General features: G+C 41.5%; 3 protein-coding genes across 11 annotated transcripts in view; 2 read left to right on the forward strand and 1 right to left on the reverse strand.

Moving 5' to 3' along the window:
• IGF1R (insulin like growth factor 1 receptor) overlaps nt 1-6,714 on the forward strand; it is a 171,063-nt gene extending 164,349 nt beyond the window's left edge. For all 4 annotated transcript variants that reach the window (XM_086849750.1, XM_086849751.1, XM_086849752.1 and 1 more), the window contains exon 21: nt 1,734-6,714. In XM_086849750.1, the coding sequence (XP_086705876.1) occupies nt 1,734-2,100 (367 nt within the window). In that variant the 3' untranslated portion in view covers nt 2,101-6,714. The remainder of the gene's footprint in view (nt 1-1,733) is intronic.
• Nucleotides 3,621-26,365, reverse strand: PGPEP1L (pyroglutamyl-peptidase I like). 2 transcript variants are annotated; one of them, XM_086849760.1, is made up of 9 exons: nt 26,276-26,365; nt 24,656-25,647; nt 21,483-21,638; nt 18,814-18,866; nt 12,509-12,625; nt 11,818-12,047; nt 9,483-10,891; nt 8,396-8,538; nt 3,621-4,814 (listed from the first exon to the last, which is right to left on the reverse strand). In XM_086849760.1, exons 3-7 carry the CDS (start codon nt 21,514-21,516, stop codon nt 10,702-10,704), a joined length of 624 nt encoding a protein of 207 aa, XP_086705886.1. In that variant the 5' UTR covers nt 21,517-21,638; nt 24,656-25,647; nt 26,276-26,365; the 3' UTR covers nt 3,621-4,814; nt 8,396-8,538; nt 9,483-10,701. The 2 variants fall into 2 exon arrangements, with proteins under 2 accessions (XP_086705886.1, XP_086705887.1); XM_086849761.1 differs by lacking the exons at nt 3,621-4,814; nt 21,483-21,638; nt 24,656-25,647; nt 26,276-26,365 and adding an exon at nt 20,500-20,677 and having other exon boundaries at nt 8,074-8,538.
• Nucleotides 26,210-26,699, forward strand: part of FAM169B (Protein) — a 42,705-nt gene continuing 42,215 nt past the window's right edge. For 3 of the 5 annotated variants that reach the window (XM_086849755.1, XM_086849754.1, XM_086849758.1), the window contains exon 1: nt 26,440-26,515. Coding sequence is in view for 2 of the 5 variants with exons in the window: in XM_023933860.2 (XP_023789628.2) it covers nt 26,212-26,515 (304 nt within the window). In the remaining 3 variants the exon portion in view is untranslated. Of the gene's footprint in view, nt 26,516-26,699 lie in introns of all 5 variants that reach the window. The other 2 variants (XM_023933860.2, XM_023933859.2) reach the window with 2 other exon arrangements.

A 26,699-nucleotide genomic window follows, 5' to 3' on the forward strand; every position in this document is an offset into this window, starting at 1 on the left:
TCAGTGAAGATTGCTTTGGGTTTGGTTGAAGCACTCAGCAGTGTTTGCAGCCCAAACACAGCCACTTGCCCTCTCTGCTGGTTCACTTCAGCTGAGAACACACTGGAGGTGCAACAGTATTGCCTAATTTCCTGAGTTTCTGGGCAGGGGCTTTCTTTGCTGGGGTTTTGTTTCAGGCCAGGGCTTCCAAACTCTCCACAGCCGCCAACCCTAACCCTGTAGAGCGCAGGGTTCTCCAGCTCAGTGTCAGCCCTGTTGGAAGGGTTGTTCTAGAGCACAGACATTAGTCTGAAGTCCTGTACAAAGAGAGTGACGTTTTTTTGTTGTTGTTTGTTTGTTTCTATATAATTTAAAATAAAGTCATTCCACACTGATGCAGAGATCTGGTAAACTGAAGGCACAAGGCAGTGAGAGCTAATGAAAAGATGAAATAGAATTGCTCGTTTGAGCTCCGAAAATCTGTGGCAGTTGGAAATATGGTGGTGTTCTCTAAAATTAAAGCTAAAAGTTTAGGTGACCTGGCTTAAGAGAAGGCTGGCAGAGGTGGGAAATAAACCCCAGCAAGCCAAGAGGGTCTGACTGGGGCTGCATGTCCCAGTGCTGGCAGGTGAGTCAGAGATGTGCATTACCTTAACTAATCTTTCTTGGCTTTATTTTATTTTTAGATCCATTCTTATTCTAGCACAGAGTAGTAGTTTTGGCCAGCAGTGACTTCCTCCACACAGCGTGTTCCTCTGAGCACTGTGTACACAGAGGATTGGCTAGGAGAATTAATGCTAATCTTCCTTTTCTTATTTAAATTTGTCCTATTACTGCACTGTGTTAGCAGAAGACATCCCTATTCCACCTTCACAGACAGTGAAATCCTTTCTTGTGTTATGTTTAAAGCTCAGGGCGATCTCCTGGGAATATCCAATTTTGCTGTGTCATGAAAATGCTGTTTTCATTATGGCTGTATTACTGTTTCATTTTGTGGTTTTGTTTTGCCAGCATGGGACATTGTACAGATCTAATCATGGATGTGCTTAAACAGATGATCTCACACTCAGTAAAATATTAATGCATCCCTGGCCATAAATGAAAACAACCTAATTTTAAAATAAAAATATTAGAGACGGTCTTTGAGATTGGCAAATGTCCATTGGGGATTGCAATTAATTTTAATGTAATTTTCTTCTTTCAGGGGAAGAAGGCAGTGCTTTACCTTGCTTGTATTTCCTAGTTTAACTTTTTTCTAAGTCGGTACTGATGGGGTGGGATGAGTTGTTTGAAAAGATACTCCAAGAGTATCTACAATCATGTAGCTTATGGCTGAGTAAGCACAGGGTAATTTAGAGGAAAAAGAGAAATGCCAAGTCAGAATAAAAATATGAAATGGTTCTGGATGTCTCATGGGTACCCATGAGACATGAGGTGTGGGCAGGTGTGTGGGAGGGATCGGAAAAGGTGAGGTGGGAGGTATGGGAGTAAATGAGTGATGAGAAGGAAGGTGGAAATGTGACACATTCACAGCATATTGTGAGTTGGAGGGGACCCACCAGGATCATCAAGTCCAACTCTTAAGTAAAGGCTGGTTATGGGTATTGAACCCACAGCCCCGGGATCTCGGCCTGTCAAAGTTCTGTCCCTTTGGCTTCCCTCGGGATGGAATGATTCTCTAAAGCGCGTGGTCTGACCCAGTCATGGCTCTAAAACACCTCAGTAAATGTTTCTCCTGTGTGTTCCCTGCCCAGGTTCGAGCTGATGCGCATGTGCTGGCAGTACAACCCCAAAATGAGACCCTCCTTCCTGGAAATCATTGGTAGCATCAAAGACGAGCTGGACCCAGCCTTCAAAGAGGTCTCCTTCTTCTACAGTGAAGAGAACAAGCCTCCGGACACAGAGGAGCTTGACCTGGAGACTGAAAACATGGAGAGCATTCCTTTAGACCCCTCCTCCACCCTGCAACCCACTGACAAGCACTCAGGACACAAGGCCGAGAACGGCCCTGGCGTGGTGGTGCTGCGGGCCAGCTTCGAGGAGCGACAGCCGTACGCGCACATGAACGGGGGCCGCAAGAACGAGAGGGCCCTGCCGCTGCCCCAGTCCTCGGCCTGCTGATCCTCGGAGCCCCACAGAAACAAAACACACACAAACACAGGCATTGGGGGAAGAAAGAAAGAAAATCACAATATATTCAAAAGCCTACTGTACCTCAGTGGATCTTCAGAACTGCCATAGCTGCACTTGGGAGAACCCTTTTTTCAGTAAACAAGTTACCGTCTTTTTCTTTTTTTTTTCAATATGCAAGCAGATGTTTGTTTCAGTCAAGGACTCCAGTCATGGGGCACACAGTTGGCCTTTTAAAACTCTTAATGTTAACACTTAATAGCAACAGAAAACTTGAGATCTGATGTCTCTCTCTCTTCTCTCCTCTCTCTTCTTTCTCTTTCTTTCTGTCTCTCTTTTTGCTTCATAATGGGAAACATATCTGCGTGCAAGTTCAACCGTACAGCACTTTTATCAGATCAAAGATATCGCAGGCCAGGTGGTTCCCGGTACCCCTGCAAGCACCTGCCTAACACTGTAGGTCTTTATTAAAAAAAAAACCACAAACAAACAAAAAACACAAACAAACAAAACCACACACAAAAAAAACCCCTAAACTAAAAAAAGACTGGATTTTTAATGTTGCTCTTTAATCTTTTTAGGAACATGTAAAAGAATAAAAAAGGGCCAACATTCGTCCAAGGCTGTTACCATTTTCAACGCTGCCAAATTTTGCCAAAAAAAATGAACTCTTTGTTTGTTTTCGTTCGGTTTTTTGGTTTCTATTTTTTTTTGTAGTCATGGAAGGAGCACAGTAATCAACTGCTCTGTTCAAAACAGATCCTGACCAATATCTTCTGTTCAGTCATGCACTGGTATTTAAAAAAAAAAATTTAAAAAGTCAAATTGTCTAGATATTTTTTTCAAAACTGGACAAAATGTGATTTTTTTTTTTTTTTTTTCTTGTGATGGAGAAGATAAAAGGGATGGGGTAAAGAACCAGCCCTCCCTCCACCCCTGTCCCCATCCCAGTGAATTCTGGACAAAACTGGCAGTGGTGAGCTAAACAAATAAGTGTACAAAAAAAGTCAACCGCCCGCCAAAAATGAATTATGAAAAACCTGAAAATAAGCGGCCGAGATCTCCATCGTTGCAGCCTGCCTTCCTTCACAGGCTTGCAAGGAAAAAACACCTAGAAACATAAATTGGAGAAGACAAAAAAAAGCAGTAACCGGATTCAAGTATATGATGCTTTGTTGACCTTTTCTCTTTATTATTGAGACTTCTCGAAGGGTCTTGCAGTTCTATGTTAGACCATGGATCATTTGCATACACATTGTCTTTTGTGTCACTTTTATAACTTTCTTACGGTTCAGATACTCATCTATATGTCTGTACAGAAAAAAGCTGCTATTTTTTTTGTTCTTTATCTTTGTGGATTTAATCTATGAAAACCTTCAGGTCTGCCCTCCTTCCCTTCCCTTCCACTTCAACAAATTTTCTTATGCTTTGTACTATAGTGTGTAACTTTTACTTCCTCCTTCCCAGTAACTGATACCTTTCATATGATTTGCCATGAACTGTTTAATGCCTTTTTATAAATACATTTCTTTTTTTTTTTTTTTTTCTTTTTTTTTTTTTTTCCTCTCCTTCCCATTAGTTGTTTTACAACATCTTGCCTGTGTGGGTTACAGGGTTTTGGAGGGGGACAAGGAGAAAGAAGGGACACCCTGCACAGGAATACTCTGGCAGTGCTGTGGTGTGGTGTTTTTAAGCCCTAGTTTTCCTTCCTTCCCACTAACCTCTGCCCAGACAGCACACAAGTCTCTTACAGTGCAAGGCGTGATACAAACTCAGGTCAGAAACAAAAGGTTAACTATTTAGTACATTCTTGTTCAGTGTTTATATTCATTGTTGTACAAGGGTCCTACCCCTCCTGCCCTCCCCGTTCGTTCTGGTCGTGGCACACATCCACCCGCCCATCCCACACAGACACACACACACATACATGTATTCTTTTTAAATTATTAGTTGGGTACAACAGCAGACACCAGGCTTTTGGGTCACTGATCCTTAAAAAGTTCTTTTAACACTTTCACCCTGTGGACAAGAGCTGTGCCAGGTGCAGCTGGGGATGCCATGCATTCCTAGGGTGGCCATCAATCACCTGGCTCCAGCCAGCCCCAGCTCTTCACCTTCCTGATGGGGAAGCTCTTGTGGAGGGGAGCCCTCGTGGAGGGGAGCCCTTGTGGAGGGCACCTGAGCTGCACTTCCCACCCCCAGTGAAGAAAACCCCCCCAACCAAAGGGAAGCCCCCGCGCTGTTTCCGTGGGGCTGGTGGGAAGCTCAGAGCTGGGGCCAGCAGCTTGGCTGGCAAACAGTGAAGTGTTGGCAGCTATGGAAACCTGTACAAGTCCAAGCTTGTGGCTTAAATCACAGACCAAACCTCAGAACAAAAGACGAGTGAGCTTGTTTGTTCAGTTGCAGAAGCCTTGGTGCGAGGGGAAGGAGGGGCCGTCAGGAAGCCGACACCCAAGGAGTCTTACCAGTTGCTCATCTTACCTTAGTTCCAGTCTAGGCCTTTGTTTAGCACTGATCCAACCAAACGATGGCAGGAAGAGGTGGTTCTGGGATGGAAATGTTCAAATCTTTTGAGTTAGAACAATGAATTAAAATATACTGGTTGCTAGTTTTGACTGGAGATTTTAAAAAGTTTGTAGTGCTTTTTGCTTGTGTAGTTTAGGTCCCATTATCTTCTCTTGCCTCTGTCCCATAGTTATTTTTCCCTTTTGAAAATGAAAAAGACAAAAAAGTTAATTAAGAAGGTATTCTATGTAGGATTTTTTATTTATTTTGTGATATCAGTTTAAATCACTGTAGAGATGCCCCATAATGAATTTAAATACTGAGATAAGGGTTTTAGAGTATGACAGGGGGACAGTTTTTGATTTTTTTTTTCAAACATTTATCTACCTCACTCTTATTTTTTTATATGTGTGTATATAAAAAAAAATACATCTCACATTTCTCAGCAGCCAATAAATGCCGTTGATACTGGTAACCTCTCACTCCATATACCACATGCTCTAGGTTCTGGAGGGGAACAGTCACTGCCTGTCACAGAGGGTCACCTCAGAATATTTGCCTCAGTTCCAAAGGGTTTCTCCTATTTTTTAACGTTTGTTGTCGTGAGGAGAAATCCAAGAGTTATCTGACTTAGGGTGACCATTCTTAAAGGAAACACAGAGGCTTTTTAACGTGCTGTCACAGCAGCTCTTGGGTCAGCAGCAAAACGCTGTGTGTTTGGGTGAGTGGAAATGCAGCTGACCTGATATGGAAACTTCAAATTGTGAGTATTTCCTGAAATCTGTTACAGAAATCAAATGTTTACAATGTTTGAAGGTCCAGAAAAAATACTAAAGGGAATGGTCTTTCTGTTTGTCCAGTAGAATGGACCAAGTCATTCTGCCAGCTCTTGCTCAGATGTCACAAGCATCAGAAAGATAACTGGCTAAATCAGAACCCAAAAATAAATTGGCTTATAGGGGATGGTATTGCTTTCTTGACCAAAACCTGTCACAGGCTGCCTGATGATAATACTACATCAAATTTACAGCTTTGGTCTTTGCTGCTTCTGTTTGATGAGAGCACTGATTTTTAAATTTTATTTTTTTTCTAAAACTAACATGAATTGATTTCTTTTAATGTGCCAGTAAAAAGTCAGTTCCCTTTTCTTCCCCTGTTTATATGCATTATAACTGTGGATTCTGATGGACCAGCCATCAAACTTTAACTGCCCTCTGGCAGCGTGTAACTGGTTTACAAGCACACAGGACTAAAATGAACTTGCCATCAACTTGCTGTATAATGTTTCCTTTTTTCCAGCTCTGGCAGCTGTTCGTGCAGGTGTTGGTTGTGGTATCTGAGTAATGTGGTGCTTGGCTACTTGGAGTTACACCCGGTCTCTTGGATACACAGCGCTGTGGTTAATTACTACAGCTTGTCTTTGGAGGGAGCATTTCTCCCTAGTCCTGAGAAACCAGCAAAATTGAAAGTTTTCATTAGATTGGTTTGGTTTTCCATGTTTGATGATGTTCTAGTGACCTTTGGGTGCAGTGGCTGTTCCCCTCCCTTGCACATATTGATTACCACAACTGGAGATCCTCAGATCTTTCAGCTGGCTAGGAGGGTTTTGTTAAAACTGTCCGAGTTCCTGGTTTGTAGAATTGTACATAGGTGGTTTTACAATGCATTAGGAAGAAACACTAATGACGTAGCATCACGAGAAGCATTTCAAAAAGCACTTCAGTAGAAGACAGCCACGAGGCCTCGCGTCCGTGTGCGTGATGGCAGTCAGCTCTCCTGGACCAAACCACCTTCATGATACCATTGCATTCTGTGTTTGCGATTCAAGCTTAATTCCTTTTTCGTTCTGTTTGTTTCCATAGCTTTTTTTGTTGTGTTTTGTGCATTTTGAATAGCTTTATTCACATGGGTTTTTCATGCAGACTTCCCTTGGACAGTAAATCGAGTTGTTTGTGCATGTGAACAACTGAGAATTAATGTTGGCTTGATAGAGTCATAATATGGTTTGTAATGTTGTTCTTCCCTGAGACCACTGGCTTGTCTGGTATGGAAAATTTATTTAGAACTTCAGCTATGTTTGAATAAAGTTAAAGTAATCCAGTTTGTTTATAAATTAAACACAAAAGCCCACCCAGCCCTGAAAACCAGCATTTTGACGAATGGCACCGAGATGTTTCGATGCAGTGGGATAACGAGCTGGCGTCACCGAGGGGAGCAGGCGGCTGGGGCTGCAGGGCTCGGCTGGGGGGCTCTCCTGGCTGGCATTGCAGAGTGCCCGTGGCAGAGGAGGTGGTTTGGCTGCAGGGAACACAGTTGCTGTGCAAACACAGCCCTGGCACTGAATCAGGTGCTCCCTGGGGGGGATGATGAACCAGAGGTGGCAGCCGAGCACGGTGCAAGGTGTGGAGCCACCCTGTGTGATGCCCCTGATGCTCCTCTTGGTCTCTTAAAGGAAAGCAAGCCCAGTTTGTGGAGGATGAGTGGTGACCAGAGGGAGCTGCTGCCAGGCCCTCTGGGAACTGCTGAGGGGTGTTGGGTACAATCCAAGTCTAAGTGAACAACACTCCTATTGTTGGTGTAACTCCATACATATATATCTATATATACATATATATATCTGCATATGTATATCTATAATATAGATATATATATATTTAAACCCTTTTCATTCCATTAGTACAAGTAACACTTGTTTCCTGTTATTCTTATTTTGTTTGTCAACCGTGTATTCAATCACTGGGCTGAACAACAGTGGAGGAAGGTGCAAGGGATCCACTCCTTACTAACCAGTGATAAAGCCAGATATTGCAACTTAACCCATGAGTAGATGTGCAGACAATTGTTGAAGAATGATGTGTAGAAACACCACAAGTGGCCAGGGGTGCTGAAGATACAGAACTGAAGTAGACAGGAGGGCTTTGAAGGACACCTCGATTCAGAAGTGGTTGCTCAGAGGTGCTGAACAGCCTCTGACATGGAGCAGCTGGGTCAGTCAGCACGGAGGAGTTTGTGGGGAGACACCTGAAAACAAAGGACGCAGCAGTGGGGATTTGCAGAGACACAGGGCTTGACAAAAGTTTGAGGTAGTACCCTGAGCTTAATCTATATGGGACAGCATCCAGTGCTCAGGTGTCACAGTTCTGATCGTTGGTACTTGTAAATGAACCTCTGGACTTTGCAGCTGGAGCAGTGAATTCCTTACCAGGAGGGTGGCAGTGGTTGGTCCTCAGCCTGTACAGATCTCTCACCTACGGTCGGCCTGTTTTGCAAGTACCTTAGGACTTCACTAGTTTGTGTGTGTGCATATGCGTGTGTGCTCATAAATATTTTTTTGGGTATGCGTTCCGTTGATTAGTAACCATTAATTAGCATTTTCAATAGGGCTTTAAGTCCAGTAGATTACGGGTAGTCAGTTGACGAAGATCTGGTTTACAAGAACTAATTACATGTTTCATTGCGTTTTGTAAGTACATAGAATAATTTTATAAAATGTTTGTAGTTTATAAATGCCTAAAATATAATTTAAGGGCACTTTTCTGTGTCTGTGTGTGGGTGTGTCTGTCTGTGATCAGTTTTTCCATGGTACCAGTTACTAGTTAGCTTTACAATATGCCAAAAAGGAATCGCCGACTTGTCCAATTCATGGCTTGTCCCTCTCCCCCATCCCGCCCACGCTTTGTGACCCAGCATACAGATAGTGCATTAAGGAGTTGGGAAAATGTTCTGTATCTTCAGTATCCTGGTCTTCCAGAGCCCTCTGGTTGGGGTGGGATCATCTTACCTGGTCATTTCACTTGCTGTCTAGGGCAGTTACCTTCATGGATGACAGGAACCTCACTGGTGGGGAAACAGAGCGGGGTTTGCTGCTCCCCAGGCTCTCGGGGCCGCTCAGCACCTGCACCACGGGGGCTTTGAAGGATGGGACTGCGTAAGGGAAAGAGGGAAGGTGGTTTTGGTAATAACTATTGAAGAATTATTTACAAATTTCTTATCACTTTAAATGCTTGTGTGCAGCCTCTAAAGTTGTTGAGCACCATTGGAAGCTTTGTTGAAATGAGCAAGGCAGGGTCCCTATTTATTGTTATTTAAAAAGCTTGAAGATCCAACCTCTCTGCTGTGGACAGGGACACCTTTCTCTTCTGTTTTCTGAACCAGTGAGGTTTGAGATGAAAGGATTGGCCAGAGTTTGTCTACCTCTGGGACAAAAAACGAGAAAGTGCTAAGGAATGGATGCAGTTGCAAATACATTTTCCAATTTTTCTTGTTTAAATTTTTTAAAGAGAAAATTAAAAAATAACATGGCCAATTTATTACATAAAAAGACTTGCTGTGTATAAATTATTCCTAAAGAAATTCCTGTGTTTATATTAAAATGAATCAGTAGATAAAAAAATTTCAAAATGTTTTTGTATATTCTGTTGTAAGAATTTATTCCTGTTATTGCGATATACTCGGGATTCTTTACATTATGAGAAGAAGAAACTTTGTCTATTTTGAATGGCTGAAGCTAAGGCTCCTTTAGTTTCTCTTACTCTGCTTTTTTCTAGTAGTTTCAGTACTACATGATTTAAGTTAAATAAAAGAATTCTGTATGCATTTTCTTGTTTGTGATTTTGTTGCTCCTTATGCAAAGCAAGTACAGGTTAGAAAATGCAGAGTAATGCTGCTCTGGTTTTCCTCTGCCCTTTCTGGCTGTATCTAACTGAGATACTCTTAATAGGAGGTCAGTACAGCCGTTGTTTGGTAGAAATCAAAAGCATTTTCATCCAGAGACACTGAGATTCTGGATCCTTCATGTCTGAGATTTGAGCAGTTTTGCATGAGGCGGTTCTGGTGAATAAGGTGAGCATTGCTAATTATTTATTTACCTGCAGAGTGATCCCCATGTGAGGTACAGCCAGCCAGCACCTGGTTTTCACACTGGAAAAGACAGTGCCAAGAAAACCAGCATTATCTTGGCGTTTCCAGTTCCTCAGACTCTTGGCCATCAGCATGTTGACTAAAACAAGGCTCAGTGGTGGCCCAAAGCCCCAGCAGCTGCCTGTGCTGTTACGTTTGTCTCGGCCTTTTACTGGTGGTGCTTGAGGAACAGGCTTTTGTTTCCCTCAGGAAATCCCAGGTGTCCAGATTGAGCTGCTGCTGTGCTGTTCCACTGACTGATTGAATCTTGTCCCTGTGTCCTGGCAGCAGAGTTTCAGGCATGGACATTGCCTGTGTGCTGAAGGGCAGTGCTGTGACCCTCCGTGGTACCAGCACTTCTGTATGGAGCTGTTTGAGATGCGGAGGAGTCCTGGGTTTTACAGTTTGGGATCTGCTTTGGTTCCTGTTCTGTAGGTAACCTCACATGCCCTAACCCTCCCCACAGCACAGTGTTCCAGGATTGCCTCTCTTGGGACAGATGAGCTGTGGGATTTGCCTTTGGGCTGTGGAAGGACTGTGGGGTTTTCCTTTGGGACAGGCACTGAGAATTTGGGGCAAGTGGCAGTTTTGGGTTGAAATTCAAGTTACCAAGAGCATTACAGATCCTGCTGGTTTCCAGTTTTCTCTGTACTCTGAAGTCATTCTGGGTCACAGCCTGTTGTTGATGTGGAAAGGAGAATCTACAGCAGGTCAGTAAGGCAGAATTTTAAAACTCGACAAACCAGAATCCCCAAGTGTGTTATGGTTTCTCCCATAGCCACGTTTTTTGTGGCCTGAACTCTGGACTCACACAGGGGCTGAGGGGGGGGCCTCTGGTAACATCCATCCTGTGCTGAGTCCTTGTAGCTGTGAGCATCCATCTGGGGTCAGCAAGTCTTTATTTGTGTCTTTCTAACCAACACAACCAGGATTAAGCATCTAAAATGTTTCCAGTCCAGTTTTTCGCTTTCTGAAATCTGAACAATTGTATTGTTAGCAATATGAACCGCCAATCATTTGAGGTTTTTTTCCCCCTCAAGCCTTTTCTATGAGTTGCAAATGGTTGGTTGGGTTTTGCAAGGAAATTTCACTGAAAATAACAGGGGCTATAAAATCCTTTGTGTGTGTTTTAAATAATCTTTAGAACTGCTTCATTTAAGAGGTAAGGAATTGCATTCTAAGAAATCATCATTTTTCCCCTCTATGATCCATCTCTCTTTGTTCCCCACACTGTTCTAACATTGCTAAGATAATGGTCTGTAATGCTTTTCCTAGAAATTCTGCTGTTACTGACTCAGATAATGGAGGGACGTGGATGAAAGCAGCTTTTCCACTGCCATAATACAGAGAAGTGTAGTAGGTGTAATCACAGATGTACCTGCAATATTAAGAACAAAACAAAACCAGAAACCTGAATTAAGGCTCAGTAAACCTTGATTAAATTTAAATATTCTAAGTAGCCAAACCAGATCTGGTTTATGAAATTATTAAGAACATATTTGCTTAGTGGATAAAGGAAATGCTGAAATAAACCAAGTTTGAGAAACAAATGTTGCTTATCTGATGGTTTGGTTTCTCAGACACCCACCCAAAAAGAACTTTAAATAAAAAAAAAAAAATCACAAGACAGGGATTCTTGTGGGGTGGGAAAGGTAACACACCCTGCTGGAAATTACAACCATGTAACACACTTTTTGTGTAAGTCATAAAATCTTCCTGTCAGAAGGGATTTTTCTTATCATTCCACCTTTTAAAATTCAGGTGCAAGTCTTGAATTTAAGGGCCAATATTAGCTGATTTTTCTTTAAAACAAAATAAAAAGTACCATTTTGTTTTCCTTTCTAGTGAAGACTAGCATAGTAGAAAATTGCTTCAGTGCTGCTGGAACACATAATGAGATCACAGGCCTGGTTCTAACAGTACCTGTAGTTGCTGTTCTCCAGTGTATCTATCTACATTTTGTATCCCTCCCAGCTGAGAAAAATAGATTAAAATCTGCTAATGGTCGGTATTGCTTTCAGACTCTCTTAATAGCTGAGGTTTACTGGAGTTGCTCATCACAGGGTGTACTATGTTGGAACTTGTTTCTTTTGGAGTTTACAAATCTATGGAAAAATATTGCTGTAGTTTTTCATGAAGGCTGCTTTACATAAAATTTAAATTCATCCCAATTTCATACTTGTGCCCTTCTGAAGACTTTGCTTCAGAGTGGTTTATGTTGGAGGAGAGGTCATGGCCAAGATTCCCCAAGGTTAAATGAGCTGATTGAGTTGTTTCTGTGAGCCCCTGATACGCGATGTTTACCTTCCCGCATCTCTGGAAAAGATGATATCAATCCCTTCCACTGAGATGTTTCTCCAGAGACTCTTCATATTAATTGTAGATTCAATCTTTTCTGGGCCATCTAGCACGCAGCAGGCACCTTCTGGGTGAAAACCACAAGCATCCCTCTCCTGGTAGCCTTTGTTCTTCCCACACTGCTCCAGGATGATGAGCGCTGTGGCGGAGGAAGCCAGCCCAACATGAACTGTAAGCTGGTTTTTCCCACCAGAGTGAATAACAGGAAATTAAAAATGAGATCTGCTTTTAAAAAACATGTGATGTAAAAGCGCCAAGCATTATGTGAATTACTGGCTTCAAGGTGGGGAGTTTTGCTCAAGTCTAAAGAAAACTTTGATAAGGGATTATAAATGAGAACAAAATTAGGCTGTAGTTTTTGTTGTGTCTAGTCAGGGCTGCAGAGCTGTAGTACCTTTTTTGCAGTTTATGGTAGATATTTTCCTTTCCTTTGTTCAGCATCAGTTATGCTGTTTAACTGGCACGGGGTTAAACCAGTATGCTAATTAGTGTGTGCTCTGACTTTCAGCTTGGCACTTTGATCAGAGCTTTCAGTAGTCCCTTTCCAGAGTTGTTTGATGTTTTGCAATACTCTCTGGGAGATTTTTTTTTGTATTCAGGGAAAGGGAGGAAATTGTGTAACTTCATCATTACCCACCAGTGGCTGAAGAGTTGTCCATATCTTGCAGACTTGTTCCTTTGCTTTTTGGTAAACTGCTGGCAGCTGCATGATCCGGAGATCGATGTTTTCACCAAGGCCTCTCTTGGACAGCTCCTGTGTTTACAAAAAAGCCACCGAGGACTTGAATGAGCATTGGATTTCTGACTGTGATAAAGAAACTGGGCTGATTCAACTGAGAAAACACCTAAAAGAGCAACACCTTAGCCCATGGCTCCTGAACACTGGTCTGCAATGAGATTTGTTTTGTGGTTGCTCTGTCTCTTCTAACTTGAAGAGTCTGAAATGTGCTAAACAGTTTCCTTATGTCATATCCATCCATGTGGAGCCCTTGTGTTTTCCAAGGAGATGCTCAGTCTCCAGTGGGTGGGAGGGGTTATTGCTTTGGGACTGGTCCCTGGGGAACCATGAGACAGCATCTCTCAGAAAAGCTCCACCCTTGAAAGCATCTAATAGGCTTTGCTGAAGGTAAGAGCTGTTTCTCTGAAAGATCTGGTAGAAAAACTGCACTCCCAAGAGACAAAACCAAGGAGAATTCACCTTAAGCATGACTTTTTCACTTCAGGGGTGTGAGATCTGCTGGTTTGAGCAGGTTCAGGTAAGCTGTGCTGAAGTTCACTGTCACCATGAGAAAGTCACATTTAGAATGAATTTATTTTTTGGTCTAGAATGTTTCTCCAGTAAAAGGAAACGTCACTGAAATGTTACTTTTCTGTACAATTATGTACAATTATGTAGCTGAATTTCCACACAGGACCAATTTTCCCAAAGAAAAAATTGTGCCCAGAATTGAGGTGAAGGGAACAAAGGCACCCTTCAAAGCAGCACGTTGCCCAGGTAGTTGGAAGAAGGTCTGGAGAATAAATGTCACATGGAAGTGACTTGAAATTATTTTGTCAGTGGAACAAGGCTAACAAACAAGGCATAGGCCTCAGCAGAAGGTAAGCAGCTGCAGTGGCAGGATGCAGAAGGAACTCATCTGAGGCGGAAAATTTTCTCCCAGAAAAGTAGAACGGTGTTCAATTGAAAATACCTGTTCCATTTGAGTAAACCACTACCAAGGATGGTGCAGGTTAAGATTTTAAGGGGGCACAGGCAAAAGTGGAGGTGTCTGATTAGCCCAAGAGACCTCTAACTGTATTCAGTGTCATTGTCTTCTCAGGTTTTTGTTTCTCACTCAGGATACCCACGCAGATGAGGCCCACAGTTCTGGGAAATTTCTCCTTCAACACTCGCTTCCTATATAAACTGTTCCAATTTTCTTGTCAGCGGAAGCATTGATTAGCTGTGCTCAATAAACCATTTGACACAAGCAAGGAAACAATGCCTGCAGGGAAGTAAACACATTTGGAGAATAGTGCCAGCCTTTTTTCCTGTGGGCACTGACAGTCTTTGAGAGCCCATTGCATCATCTCGCTGAAGAATGCTGTACTGTGCCTGAGCCTCCACACAAGAAAACCCCAGCTGGTTCACAATTAGCATTTTCTTTTCCAAAGCATTTTTAATTTTTACATTTAATGAGATTCTTTCTTTTAAACTATAAGGCTTGGAGGACTCAACTACCCTTAACTTTGGTGCAGAACATGGAGACCCAAAGCCACAGCTGTAATGCTGTTCTCCTCTTGTCCTTTCTGGGTCAAGACATTCTGTTGTCACCAGCTGTCATGGCAGAAACACACAGAAATACTTTTGTGCAGCACCAAACTGAAGCTGGCCAATAGCAAATGGCTGAGAATTTGTGGAAAGGAAGATGGTTCTCTGTGTCCTAAGCAATTTCAGTGTGTTGTCAATAATGTGTATTACTGTGTTGTCCAACAATCCCAGCCATGGGCTTACACCCCTTAGACTGGATGTTGTGTAAACATGGAGCAAAATAAAAAAAGGTTGTCCCTTGTCTCAGCCTTAACCAGAAGCATTTTTGCATTTAAGGTGGGAGACTGAAGCTGGTTAGAGGAGGGTAACTGCACCTGGAAACCAGAGCTCACACTGGTGAGTGAATTCAGTAAACAAGTGCCTGTTTTTTGTAGTTGAAACAGGAAATTTCAGGAGAGAAAAGTTTTGGAGGACTGTTTTGTGGGAGAAGTGGTTTGAAAGAAAACATGAAGATTTCTTTTTGGGAATGCCTTTTCTAGAAGAGAGAAGAAATCCAACATTATCAGCTGCTGACCTTGAGCTGTTGTGAGTTTTGCTCATAGTCCTGTCCACTGGTGTTCTGGCCCAAAGAGAAGCAATTTGCACAGCACTGTGCTCAGGTTGGTGCTGGAAACACTGTGTGTTGGAAATAGCTTGGACTTCTAGAAAACTCTGGAAAACATTCCTGATTTTGCCTGAGTTCTCACTGATTTGGGTTGCTGGGAAGGTGGTTGCATTTTGTGAACTGCTTGTGTTGGTGCAGAAAGGAAACCAGAAGGTTTCAGTTGCCCCAGCCAGACTGCAAGTACACTGCAAACAAACGTGTTTTGTGTGGCTGGTTAGTGGGGTTTTGTTTATGTGTTTGGTTTGGGGTGTTTGGTTGTTTTAAGTTGTTGGGTTTTTTCTAATCCTGTAGATAACCTTCTTAAAACTCCAGGGATGTAAGAAAGTTCCAAAACAGAAATGAAGGCACTAAATAGCAATGTCTTAGTTTCACAGATGATGAAACTAAAGCAGAGAGGGAGAGAGACAGATTAAATGACAGATTTCCAAAGACCACATGGTCAGTGGCAGGATGAAAAACTCTGCTGGGAGATCTGATCCTTATCTCCTGATAGCAGACATAGTTCCCAGAAGCAGTTGGAAATGTGACCTGTTCTTTGCACTAACAGTTTAATTACTATGAATGTTGTCACTCAACTTGCATTTGTGCCCTATTAACTGGGGACTGTGACCTTGATGGTGGAGTGCCCTGATAGGTCATTTTGCTGCCAAGCTGCAGACAGGACTTTCTGGAGGAGACACATCAGCAGGGTTGGATCAAGGGTTATTAGGTGGGACCATCAGTCTGTAGCATGGAATAAATAAATCAGGGGATCTGGGATTCTGAAAGTGCAATGTGGTGCTGCAGCACTAACACATCGTGGAACTCAGTGTGATCTGGCAGCAAATGCAGAGTAAACACCTGGTGGTGTTTCTGTTAGTGAGAATGTCCTGCGCTTCCAGAGTTAAAAGTGTTGCTGGCAGAGCTTCTGTGCATATTTTAGGCACGTATTTCAGGTGAATGAAGTTACAAGAACCATGAAAAACTTAGTGAGACAGGTTTCTAAAAGATAACCTTTCTTTCTAGTGCTAGACAACCATCCTGGGTCAGGTGATGGTGTCCATAAGAGCTCTGGAGCTTTTCTCCATGACCTTGGATTGACAGGTTTGTCTGTGCTTTCGGGTCCATTGGATTCCCTTTTCCCTGAACACTCGAGGGGTACCTGCTGAAGAACAAAAACTCCATGGATGAAGAATGCAATGTTGATGAATGCCTTGTGTGAGAGTCTTGTGCTGTGATGAGAACTTGGGTCCACGCAAAAACAATGGGGTATTCCTCACATTCTGGGAAAATTATATCTTCATATTCTAAAAGAGGAAATTCAGGAAAAATCCTCTTTTTAAACCAGTAGACATAGAGATTTGTAGAGTTTTACTCATATTTATCATTGGATTCCCAAGGACTTCAAGGGAAATTGGCTTATTCACCAGAAAGGCAGGTGAATTTGTAAGGGAAATAATATTTTTCTGTGTGTCCGATGAGGACATAGAAGGGATGTAGCTATTGGAATGGGCTGTGTGCTCACTGAATCAATCTCTGATCTTCCCTACAGCAAGAAGAGAGTTTCAGGAGCACAGCTGATTCCATCAGCATCATCTTGTGGAGGAGCTTAAGGAAGCAGTTGTAAGTCAGAGCAAGTATTGCTCACAGAAGGGCAGCCATGGTTCTTTGGCAAAGAATCCATTCCAAAAGCACGGAGGGTGAGGCTATGCTTTGGAATTAGGACACTGGAACTGTTAAATGTATTTTTACAGGATTTCAGATGCCTTTGGTATGAGGACCCTTCTGGGATGTGAACTTTTAAGACTGCATGTATCGGCATTACATCATCTCTGAGGGTGCTGTGGTGTCCAGGCTTTTGATAAGCACCTACTTCATTTTGGGGTAATAATTAGGATAGTTCTGGGTAATGCTACAAAGGCATTAAGCCTGACCAGTCACATTTAGTAGGTCTGTTCTGGCTGCTCAGCACGTTCCTGAGGATGAATTTGAGTGCACACTTGTGTGGCTCACAGCAAAGAGACTTGGCAGGAGGGTTTTATGTCACTCCAGCGATCCATGTGGGTACCCCAAGCCAAGACAGGATTACTTCCAGATGTAAATACTAAATTTTGCTATCTTTAATATATGTGCATAAGCTTCCTGAAGATCAGAGGGGCACTCCTATGAATGAGGCCAATGGAACAATACCATGAGATTGCTATTTAGCGTGGAGAAGCCTATCGAAATTCAAAGTACTTCCAGATCTGCAGCAAATTTCTCTGAATTGCCTGAATTAACCACCTTTGCCAGCGAGTAGGAAATGAAAGCAGCATCCCCAGTCTGAATACAAATTAATTCCACATAGAGGGTGCCACATCAGAGGGAAATGGATTTGTTCTTCTCCATGCACAAGGACTGACATCTGTTTTGTTATGGAATGCTGTGGCCCTTGTTATGTAACTTCCTGGCATAGCCAGCTCATGGCATTGTTACAGAAAACTCATCCCATCGGTGCATTCTCACTCGAAGCTGTCTTGCTTGCAGATAAAGAACATGCTCTATTTTCAGCCAGAAGAGGATGATCTTGCACCCAAAATTAGAACCAATAGGAATCAGGAAATAATGAGCAAGAACACTGTCAACTGACAAATATTTGTACATGGCACATGTCAAGTTAGAGTTAAGATAATTTATGGGTCTCCTGTCATGACTGGGGTGTGGAAAGGTATCACAGAAGTATTTTTGTTTCTTGTTAGCCTACAAGGATAACATCCCTCATGACTTGGAAGGGGCGATAGATTTATTCTACCAAACACCAAGCTACACTCAGCATTCTTCACCCAACAAAGCTAGAATAGAAAAGGTGTATGTTTTGGTGGAATTGCTATAGCTTTGGTCTTTGGAAAAACACACTGGCTCCTTGTTTTTCAATCACCTTGGCTTGAGTGCACTTCATTTTCAAGACAGATATTCAGTAGCTGTCACCAAAATTTGTACTATGGTTATAGTCCTGTACAGCCATCCCCTTTCTGTCATTACTAATACTTTCCTATAGCTAACTTTCTCATTTCAGTGTCCAAAAGAATTAAAAAATGTATGGACTTGTTTCATAATAGAAAACAGTCCCCTTGGTTTGCTTTACATGTCCTTTTTCCATTTTACCAGTATTATCTGTCATTTCTTGCACATTTTGGACCAATGCTGCAGTTCAATTTTACTACTTTGACTGTTCCCCCACTAGTTTCAGATTTCATTGTGTTTCTCCTTTCTACCTTGGGATTGCTAAAATCTTATGTGAAAGATCCTCTGACAATAACTCTGTTCATAGGTACCTTATGAGAGTAACGGAACTCCAGGAAAGGCTATTGTCTGTGACAGGGATGATGAATCAGTTGATGGTGAAAGCCAGGTATCCAAACCATGTCTTTGTATCCCCCAGCTAAATTTGTTCTAATACACAGATTTAGGAAACAAGGAGGAATTTTCAAGACTGCATCTCAGACTTGTTACTGCCAGTCAAGGTGCATGGAGAAAAAAAACCCCTCTGAATGACCTTGTTTTCAATTTAACTGTAGACTTCACTGTCATTTGAAAGTGGAAGCCAAAGCTGAAATGTGAACTCACACTTAGAACTGGCACAGTTTAGGTTCTGTGTTCCTGAAGCAGCCAGTGAAAATTCAATAGGCTACACTTGCATGAGAAGGAAATCATCTCACACAGGATAAAATGAACTGTGGTAGGAGAGATGATCAGTTTACTGAGGACAGACATAACCTGTGGCACATGCAACAGTTGCAGAAAAGGCACCCTGGGTAAAAATAAATTTTTGAAAAAAAGAATAATATTTTGAAGTGCTTAAATAGCACCAAGAGTAATGCAAGTAAAAGAACATTCCATATCTTCATTATCCTCTTTGTTCCATGTTTGGTGTCTGCTCCATGAGGCACAATTATGCTTAATATTAGAATCATGACAAGGTAATGGAAAGCCTAAAACCAGTTTGTGTTGGGATGTCTGAAAAATAAAATGCTTCCCTCCCTCCAATTTTCTTTTTTTTTATGCCTACCTTCACTGCTTCCCAGCTAGAATTAACCAGGTATTGTCTGAAGGGACCAAAACCTGAAAAGGAAAAAAGATAGTTTAAACCTGTGCTTACTCTGCAATTGCAGATTAGATGCACACACATATATTTGATCTTTACCTTCCTATTTTTGGTTATGAAGACTGAGTTTTTTACATAGGATTTAGCTTTTATAACACTTAGGGGGAATAGTATTTTCAATTTGTATATTCACTGATAAAAGAACTAATCCTGCAATCTTTATTCATGTCAAGGCTTTCTTATCAGAGAGCCTTAACTGGAGCTGGTTAAATGTAGTGAAACCAATAGGACAGTTCATGTAAATGATGATTTTGGGGAAGGATCATCATCCGTAGAAATACCACTACTAAAAGTTATGGTATTAAATACTCCCAGCTCACAGTTAATGTATCATTCTTATTGTTAAAGCTTATGAAGATGAAGGTATGCATATTTAATGAAAAAGTTTGAAAGAATAAAATTTATTTAATTTGTAATTTATTTTAATCACAAGTTATGAACACTTAGAGTTTTCTATCTGGGAAATGTACTTTTTTGTGATGCTGGGAAAAATGTCTTATTTCACATTTTCCCCCAGGAAAAGAGAGGAGAAAAGGGGAAAGAACACTTAGACTCCAAAGTATTTAATTCAGTTTTATGCAGCTTTTTTTTTGTGAAAGGATTTTTTTTTAATAAAAAGGGAAAAGACCTAATTTTGAGCAGATGGGCATTTTGTCATTAGAAAGTTTGATGGAAAACTCCCACTGTCTTTATTAATATCAATTAATGTTCTCAATACAGAGTGCTGCCAAGTCCTAGATGCTGGGTGTCAGGAAAATGAGTTTGTGAAATGGCTTTAATGCTATAACTCTTAAATATTTAAAATCCTAAAATGGACAAGTAAATACTTGACAGCTGATGATTGCCATTTTGCACAGTGAATGCTACTTGTATGTGGAGACAATTAAGCCTAAATGCAGGCTTATGACAGCTTAATTAGTGCTAGGCTTTAAGCATTTCTTAATTTGTTAATATTTATTTCATAACTGCTCCATCTTTTCTCTTTAATGTTATGAAAAGCTTATGTTTTTGACAATATTTTCTACAGGTTTGAGTTTCTCCTATGGAGAGAGAACAAAGAAAATGGTGCTCGTTTTACATTTCCAGGAAACATAAAACCCCATTAGTCTCACTCTGCTTTGAGAGCAAAATTCTGGTGGCACCTGCTCCATTTTGGAGCTGCAGATGTACAAGTTTCTGTACCTGTATGTGCAGAACTGCAGAATTATAATAAAGTTATTAAGTAGCTCAGAATTAAACACTTGTGTCAGTGGTGGCCCTAAGAAAGTACTGCTTAGGATAAAATTGCTATGAAAAATGACTGAATGTACAAGAGTTTTATTGCAGTACCTGCAGCAATGTGGAGAGGTAACTGGCTGAATGTTACTGGGCTCCACATAATAAATTGGGCTCCCTGCCAGCAGGTCTATATTCTGAGCAGGTGAAAATGTGACAGAGACATGCTGTGATAATCTCTGTAGTAGATTAAAGATGCATGTGTGTCTTAACTAGTCTGAAGCTTTTTAACCAAGGAGATTTCTGGACATAAATGGTGATCTAAAGAGAGGAAAAAACTAAAAGGGTGCTAAGAAGTGTTCCCAACAAGGGTACGTCCCATAAATATCATAGGAGAGAACCAGACTGTCAGCCTTTTAGGAGGTTAGCAAGTATCTCTTGACCTCTCCTGCACTCCCGTCCAGCTCATCTGCAGTTAATGTCTGGAGCAAGCCAGACTAGTTCTGCCCATCTTGCAGCTATTAAAAAAAAAAAAAAAAAAAAAAAAAAAAAAAAAAAAAAAAGTGTTTAATTGAAAACAGCAAGATGCAAATCTCTTTGATGTAGCTTCACCCTCCTTTCTATGTCCTCAGATGACCTGCAGTGGAAAATTATCCAGCAACTCACATGTCAAGATATGTGTAATGATTGCCCTTAGATGAGCCAGTGGCAACAAGAGGAACAGCAAGCAGCAGCATTCCTTAGGAGCTTTAACCTTTTAAAGCTCAGGACTCTCTGAGCTGGTGGTTCTGCCTCTCTGATGCTGCAGCAGTTGGAGCCAGCAAGAGAAACTCCAAATTTGGTCCTTGTGCTGCATGTTCAGGCATGTTCCTTTGGTATATTTAAATGGAATGGTTTAGTTTAGCAGTGATGAGGCAGCATCTCCTGTTTAAAACTCCCTTACCTTGCCATGAAACTGAGACCCTGAAAGTTGCCATGTGCTGCTCTAATTCTGGACACTGACTGTATGACATTGTGATGCAACCTGGTTTTCTTGCTTCAGAGCGTCTTTTGGGTAAGCTTTATCTAATAGTAGCCTGCACTGCCTTGAGCTATGTGGTTTGGATCAGAGAGAATGTCAACAAAGATTAAAACATGGAGAGAATGAACAACAAACCAAACTGGATGGCAGTAAAGAGGGCAGACTGTTTCCTCTGACATGCATCTGAGTTCTCTTAGGAAGGCACAGCAAGTTATTTTCCATTTGGAAATGTTACTATGACCATTTGCTACTCTTTTTCCCTCCAGGAAACTTTATGACAAAGATCAAGCATGCGTGCATACCATCTCTGGCTCAAAGAATAAAATAAAAATCTTACCAGTCACCACCACAGTGCTGGAATTCGAATCCATGAAATCTGATCTCCAGAAGGTGCAATTTTCTTGGTTTTCAGTTCCAAACAGTATTATAATTCAGGTATCTGTGGCAAACTTCATTTGGGGCACCTTTTTTCTTCCAACTGTGATGAGCCTGGCTTCATGTGACAGCGATGATTTGTGACTCATGTAACTTTTAAAGCAAAAATGATTACACACCTATTAAAGATAGAAGACTGGCTGATTGGGACTGCCCCAAACTTTTCCGTTCCCAGGCATGGAGTATTTAGGAAGAAGTGGAATAGCTTAAAGAAATTTCTTGGAAAATATCCAGCAATATTTTTCATGACTTGTTTATGTGCAAGTAAACAGAAAATTAATTGAATCAGTTTTATTATAACTCTGTGGGTATTTTGGATTTAGCAGTTGTAATTCACTTTAATGGTGAGGAGTGACAACTACAAAAACTTATCTGTCCATTTCCAGTGTTCTTGGACTTTTTCTTACTTAAGCTCAGGGGTAACTTTGCTGTTCCTCTTCACAGCACTTATCTGATTTACTGCTCTTGATCTTTATCTCAGGCTTGCTATGAAAGAGTCCAAGCACTGTACACTTTTCAAACTAAACACCAACATGAAAATATGTGTATTTGCTAATCCAAAACATTTACTTGGTAATATCCTTTAACAAGCAACATGTTAGAAAATCTCACTCCAACTTGCAAGGTCAGAGGAACTCTAGAAGATGGATTATAGCTTGCTGAAACTGGTGAGTTTAATAGCTGGTCTGTCTTCATTAGAGTGGAGCCTGGGAGCCAATGGGGGGGGGGCCTGGAATCAAAACATATGCACATTGTCACTGCCCAAAACAAAAGCATATGCAAGTTCTCTTGGGAATTATAACTATGTGGGCAGAGGGTTTCACTGGGTCTTGTTTTGAGTAGGAAGTGTGTGTGTGTGTGTGTGTGTGTGTGTGTGTTGTGTGTGTGTGTGCTTGAGAGAGAGAGGGAGGGGAGAAATAAGCTAAGAATAGAAAGCCACTATATTATCTCAAGAGAGCTGGTAATTGTGAGACCTTAGGGAAAAAAATAAAAATCTCTGAAGAAATCCCTTGAGTTGGGTGGTGGCTGAATGAGGTTCAAAGCCATGACCTGTGTCTGTCATTTAAATTGTCCTGTGCTGAGACACACAAAAATGTCTGGATTCTCTTTATTTAAAAGATTGATTCCACCATCCATTTCTTCCCCTAACACAACTTGCAGAATTAACTTTTGCTGACTGCTGGGGCTGAAGGAGGTTCTAATACAGGAAAGAGAGCTTTCTACAACTTTAAATAAGTTGCACCACTGCAACTGTTTACTTTTAAAGTCCTACAGTCCTTCATAGTCCTGTGTCAATCAAGATTTTTATCTGTTAATTTTTCTGCTTGACCAGTCATTTAAACACTTCTTATGATTCTGAGCAGGGCAATGACATAACAGTGTTCTCATAGTTATTTTTCATTTGTGTTGGCTTTTTTCTTTTTTAGGAAAAAAAAATATCTAAGTACAGGGCGGTCCAATGAAGAAAGAATTTGTAAGGAATAAGGCAAGATTTAAGGTCTATAGTTGCTTAATTAATTTCCAGAGTGAGAATTTTTATCTTCTTTGGGACATGAGAGCTGCTTTATACATATAAATATGAAGAGTATTGCTTGAGTGCAGTAAAATATTAGGTATTTCATTAGATATTCTTCCAGAGGGGAGATGTAAGTCTATTAGTTCCATGCACTCTGAAACAACTGATATGATCTGTTTGGAATGTAGTACTAGTTCTAAAAGTTTTTACAGCTGGAAAAAAGGAGTAGAAGAAAAATACAGAGTAGCAAAGATTAATTCAGTAAGCCTTTATGAAGAAGCTGATAGAATTTTGGAAGGGGGGAGAAGTATTGTCTTCGGTAGTTAGTCCTTTTTCATAAGCAGATGTTTGCTGAACTGTAACTAAAGATTCTGAGACTTTTCCAGTGCTGGTAAACACTTGTGCAAGTGTGGGAGGAATGCTAGTGGTTTAAATAAACCAGTGCTTTAACACAGACCACTGAAATTAATTTTTGCACTGATTTAATTGATTGCTCATGTTCCCAAGCTTTGTGTGCATTGCAGTATATTTGTAGAAATAATGCATTTATTGCAGCTGTGCCACAGTTAAAACAAGAATTGAAAATTTTGCATTAGGTCTTACTCAGAAATGATTCAGAAATGAAACCTTTTCTTTCCTCTAATATTTCTTCAGCTGAAGTCACTCTTGAAGTTTTTGTTGAAGTACGATTGTAGGTTTAATATTAGCACTCCCATGTGTATCTGTGCTCAAAACAATGGATTTGAGGGTCACTGGATATTTGAGGTCTGTTCAAATTAATCTCCCCATCCATAATTAAGAATCCAAGCCCTTGCTATTTGAAAGCAAGTCACAGACACAGCTGACTCAGCTAAACACTGGTTGTTTTTCTTGCTACACACGGATATGATTGACACAACACTCGTCTTGAGGTAGAGAGGAAATGGAAGCAACTCAACTATGAAAATCCTGGTTATCACCTTGAGTATTTTTCTGCACAGTTGTCTGATATTTTCAAAAATTGTTTGAACTGCTGAGTAAGAAAAAACATATATTTTCTGCAAATGCATTCTGACCACACAGCAGAGCTGGCAGCACACTGCTTGAGTAGCTTTTTAGTAGGTGGCAAGAAGAACAGAATATGGGTCTTCATTTAGAAACAGCTCTTTAATTTTTATCTCTTTTATTATTACTTATATATATTTCTTTTATTTCTTGTTATTGGCAGGCACTGACCAGTGTTTTAAACTGTGAAGTGGAAGTGTTTAATATATTCTAATTTTTATCTCAGCTGTTCAACACTTAATGAGAGGAGGGAGAAATCAAGCTGTTATGCTATTTAACACTAAACTATAATGGGACTTTAAATAGAAATTTCAGGATCTATAACTCCATATTTCCTTTCCATTCTAATAAAAATAAATGGTCCTCAGGAAAGACTGAAGCTGTATTTTATGTCGATAGAAAGCAATGTCACAAAACCACTTCTGTGTAAAGCTCACTGTTCCCTGTGGAATGAGGCCTTTTCTACAACAAAATCCATAGAAATGGTAAATGGAAAAATATAATGGCAGACTTACTCAGGGTTTTTTTGGCAGAGACATCTTCCACTATCCCAGGTTGCTCCAAACCCCATCCAACCTAGCTCTGAACACTTCCAGGGATGAGGCAGCCACAGATTTTCTGGGCAAGCTGGGCCAATGTCAGTCTGGTTTTGGATATAAATTGCCACGTGTTTTATGTTGTTTGATTATTTATTTTAGTTCTTCAACAGTTCCGTTGGTATATACCTATTGCTCAGCACTGATGGAAAAAATTGCAAATTGAATGTGAGTTGAATGTAGCCAAGTTGATGGGTGGCTGTTACATTATCAGTCCTGGTCTTCTTGCAGGATTATCAAAACTAAAGGCTGTGTATTGACAAGTTTTTTAATTTATTTCTTTGTTTATAATGAGGAGAAAGGACTTAGCAGGGCACATGCAACCCATGATCAACAGGTTGCTTTTTTCAGGTGTTATTTACCAGCACAGAGAGACTCTGCAAGCAGGATACGCACAATTTAATTAATTATTTATCAGCTAATATGCAAAATAGCTAGAACTAACAGATTGCTGGGCTGAACAGTAACATGCTTACCACTGCTGATAATGAAATGAATGATTTTTAGCTGGCCAGGAAGTATCTAATAGGCTGGGGAAAGTCAGTCTCTGACATTTATTAGTAGGGCTGATCCTCACCATTAGAGTTATCATCATGTTTTCTGGTTGATTGTTTCGGTTCTTTTTTTCTTCTTTTGTATCTTTTCTCTTGAATCTTTTACCATCTAACCATTGTCATCCCATCAACATCACCTGCGTGGTTTCAGCTTCCTGTCTTTCCTGCTGCATCAAACCAGACCTTGGACCACAGCAGGGCCAAACCTCTGGGCTGTGAGTGACATGGGGAGAGCTGGAATGTACAAAGCTTCAAGGGATCATGAGCATGTGCTGAAATCCACTGAGGGTCTCTGAAGTGTGGTGATGTGACATCTGCTCCTTGGAGAGTCAGTGTACAGGATGAAACGGCTTTGTCCTGTACAGAAAAAAAAAAGAAAAATTAAATTTTACTAATTTACTTTTCTGAGTGTTTTAAAGCATTTAAAAGGAGGAACCATGCTAAGGAGTTTTTGGTTGCTGTGCTGACAGGCAATGGAGTCTCTACTGAGTCAGGCCTCCAGGTCACAACAGCATACCTGGGTGCTCGAAATGCAAAAGTGAGTTTATAACTTTGCAAACTTACCATTATTTCCATGTGCTTTAGATCTCTATGATACCTGAATCTGTTATTTTAAATATAATTGAGTGACAGTACTATGGGGGTATGAAGGCTGCCCTGAGTCAACGCTTGAATTCTACTTTTAATTTTGACAACTGTGTAATGGGTTTAGCCCCTGTACCTCAGTTTTATGCTTTGTGGTAATGAACGGCAGGCCGCTGCCTAGGTTTTCCAAAAGCCTCTTTCAGATTAACAGTGGTCACTGCAGAATGATAGAAAAATGTTACTTTTGTACTTATTTGCCTCTCGTAAGCCTTCTGCCTCATGCCACCCCCGTTAACACAAAGCTAGGTTTATGGTTTGTCATTCTGTACCTTTAAAATGAATAATTTGGGATTTTTGTGGGAGTTTTGTGAGTTCATACGCAGCGTGGGCCGGCCCTTACCCACGGCCGTGCCTCGATGGCGGGGGCTGAGGGCATTCCCCGAGCCTGAGGGCATCCCCCGAGCTCCCAGCCGGCCTCGGCAGCCTCCCCTGGCCTCTCCGGGCACGGCCCCTCTGCTCCCCGCCTTTCGCCGTCCTCTGCCCCTTCAGCCGCCATCCCAAGCCCGGCCCGCCCTCAGGGCTGCCCGCACCGCCCCGCAGGAAGTGATGGCGGCCGAGGGAGGAGGAAGAGCCGCCGCGGGTAAGAGGGAGGAGGCGGCTCGGGGTGGCCACGGGCGGCCGAGACGCCGCGAAACACTCGGGGCTTTCCAGGGAACCTCTTCCCGCTCGCCTGCGGCCGTGTCCCGGCGGGCCCGAGCCCCTCATGGCCGCGCTCCCGGCCGCGCCTGAGGGAGGCGGGCAGCCCCAGCCCTGCGCACAGGGTC

This window comes from Cyanistes caeruleus, chromosome 13 (assembly GCF_971803275.1).
Source record: "Cyanistes caeruleus chromosome 13, bCyaCae1.hap1.1, whole genome shotgun sequence".
In the NCBI taxonomy this organism is placed as follows: Eukaryota; Metazoa; Chordata; class Aves; order Passeriformes; family Paridae; genus Cyanistes; species Cyanistes caeruleus.

What these genes read in the sequence shown, in the direction of transcription:
- PGPEP1L (XM_086849760.1), bottom strand. Translation starts at nt 21,516, where the DNA reads ATGGATTCGAATTCCAGCACTGTGGTGGTGACTG. An exon ending in CTAGCTGGGAAGCAGTGAAG is followed by an intron (nt 12,626 to 18,813) that starts GTAGGCATAAAA and finishes TTGTAAACACAG; the next exon opens with GAGCTGTCCAAGAGAGGCCT. An exon ending in GGACAACTCTTCAGCCACTG is followed by an intron (nt 12,048 to 12,508) that starts GTGGGTAATGAT and finishes GGGAAAAACCAG; the next exon opens with CTTACAGTTCATGTTGGGCT.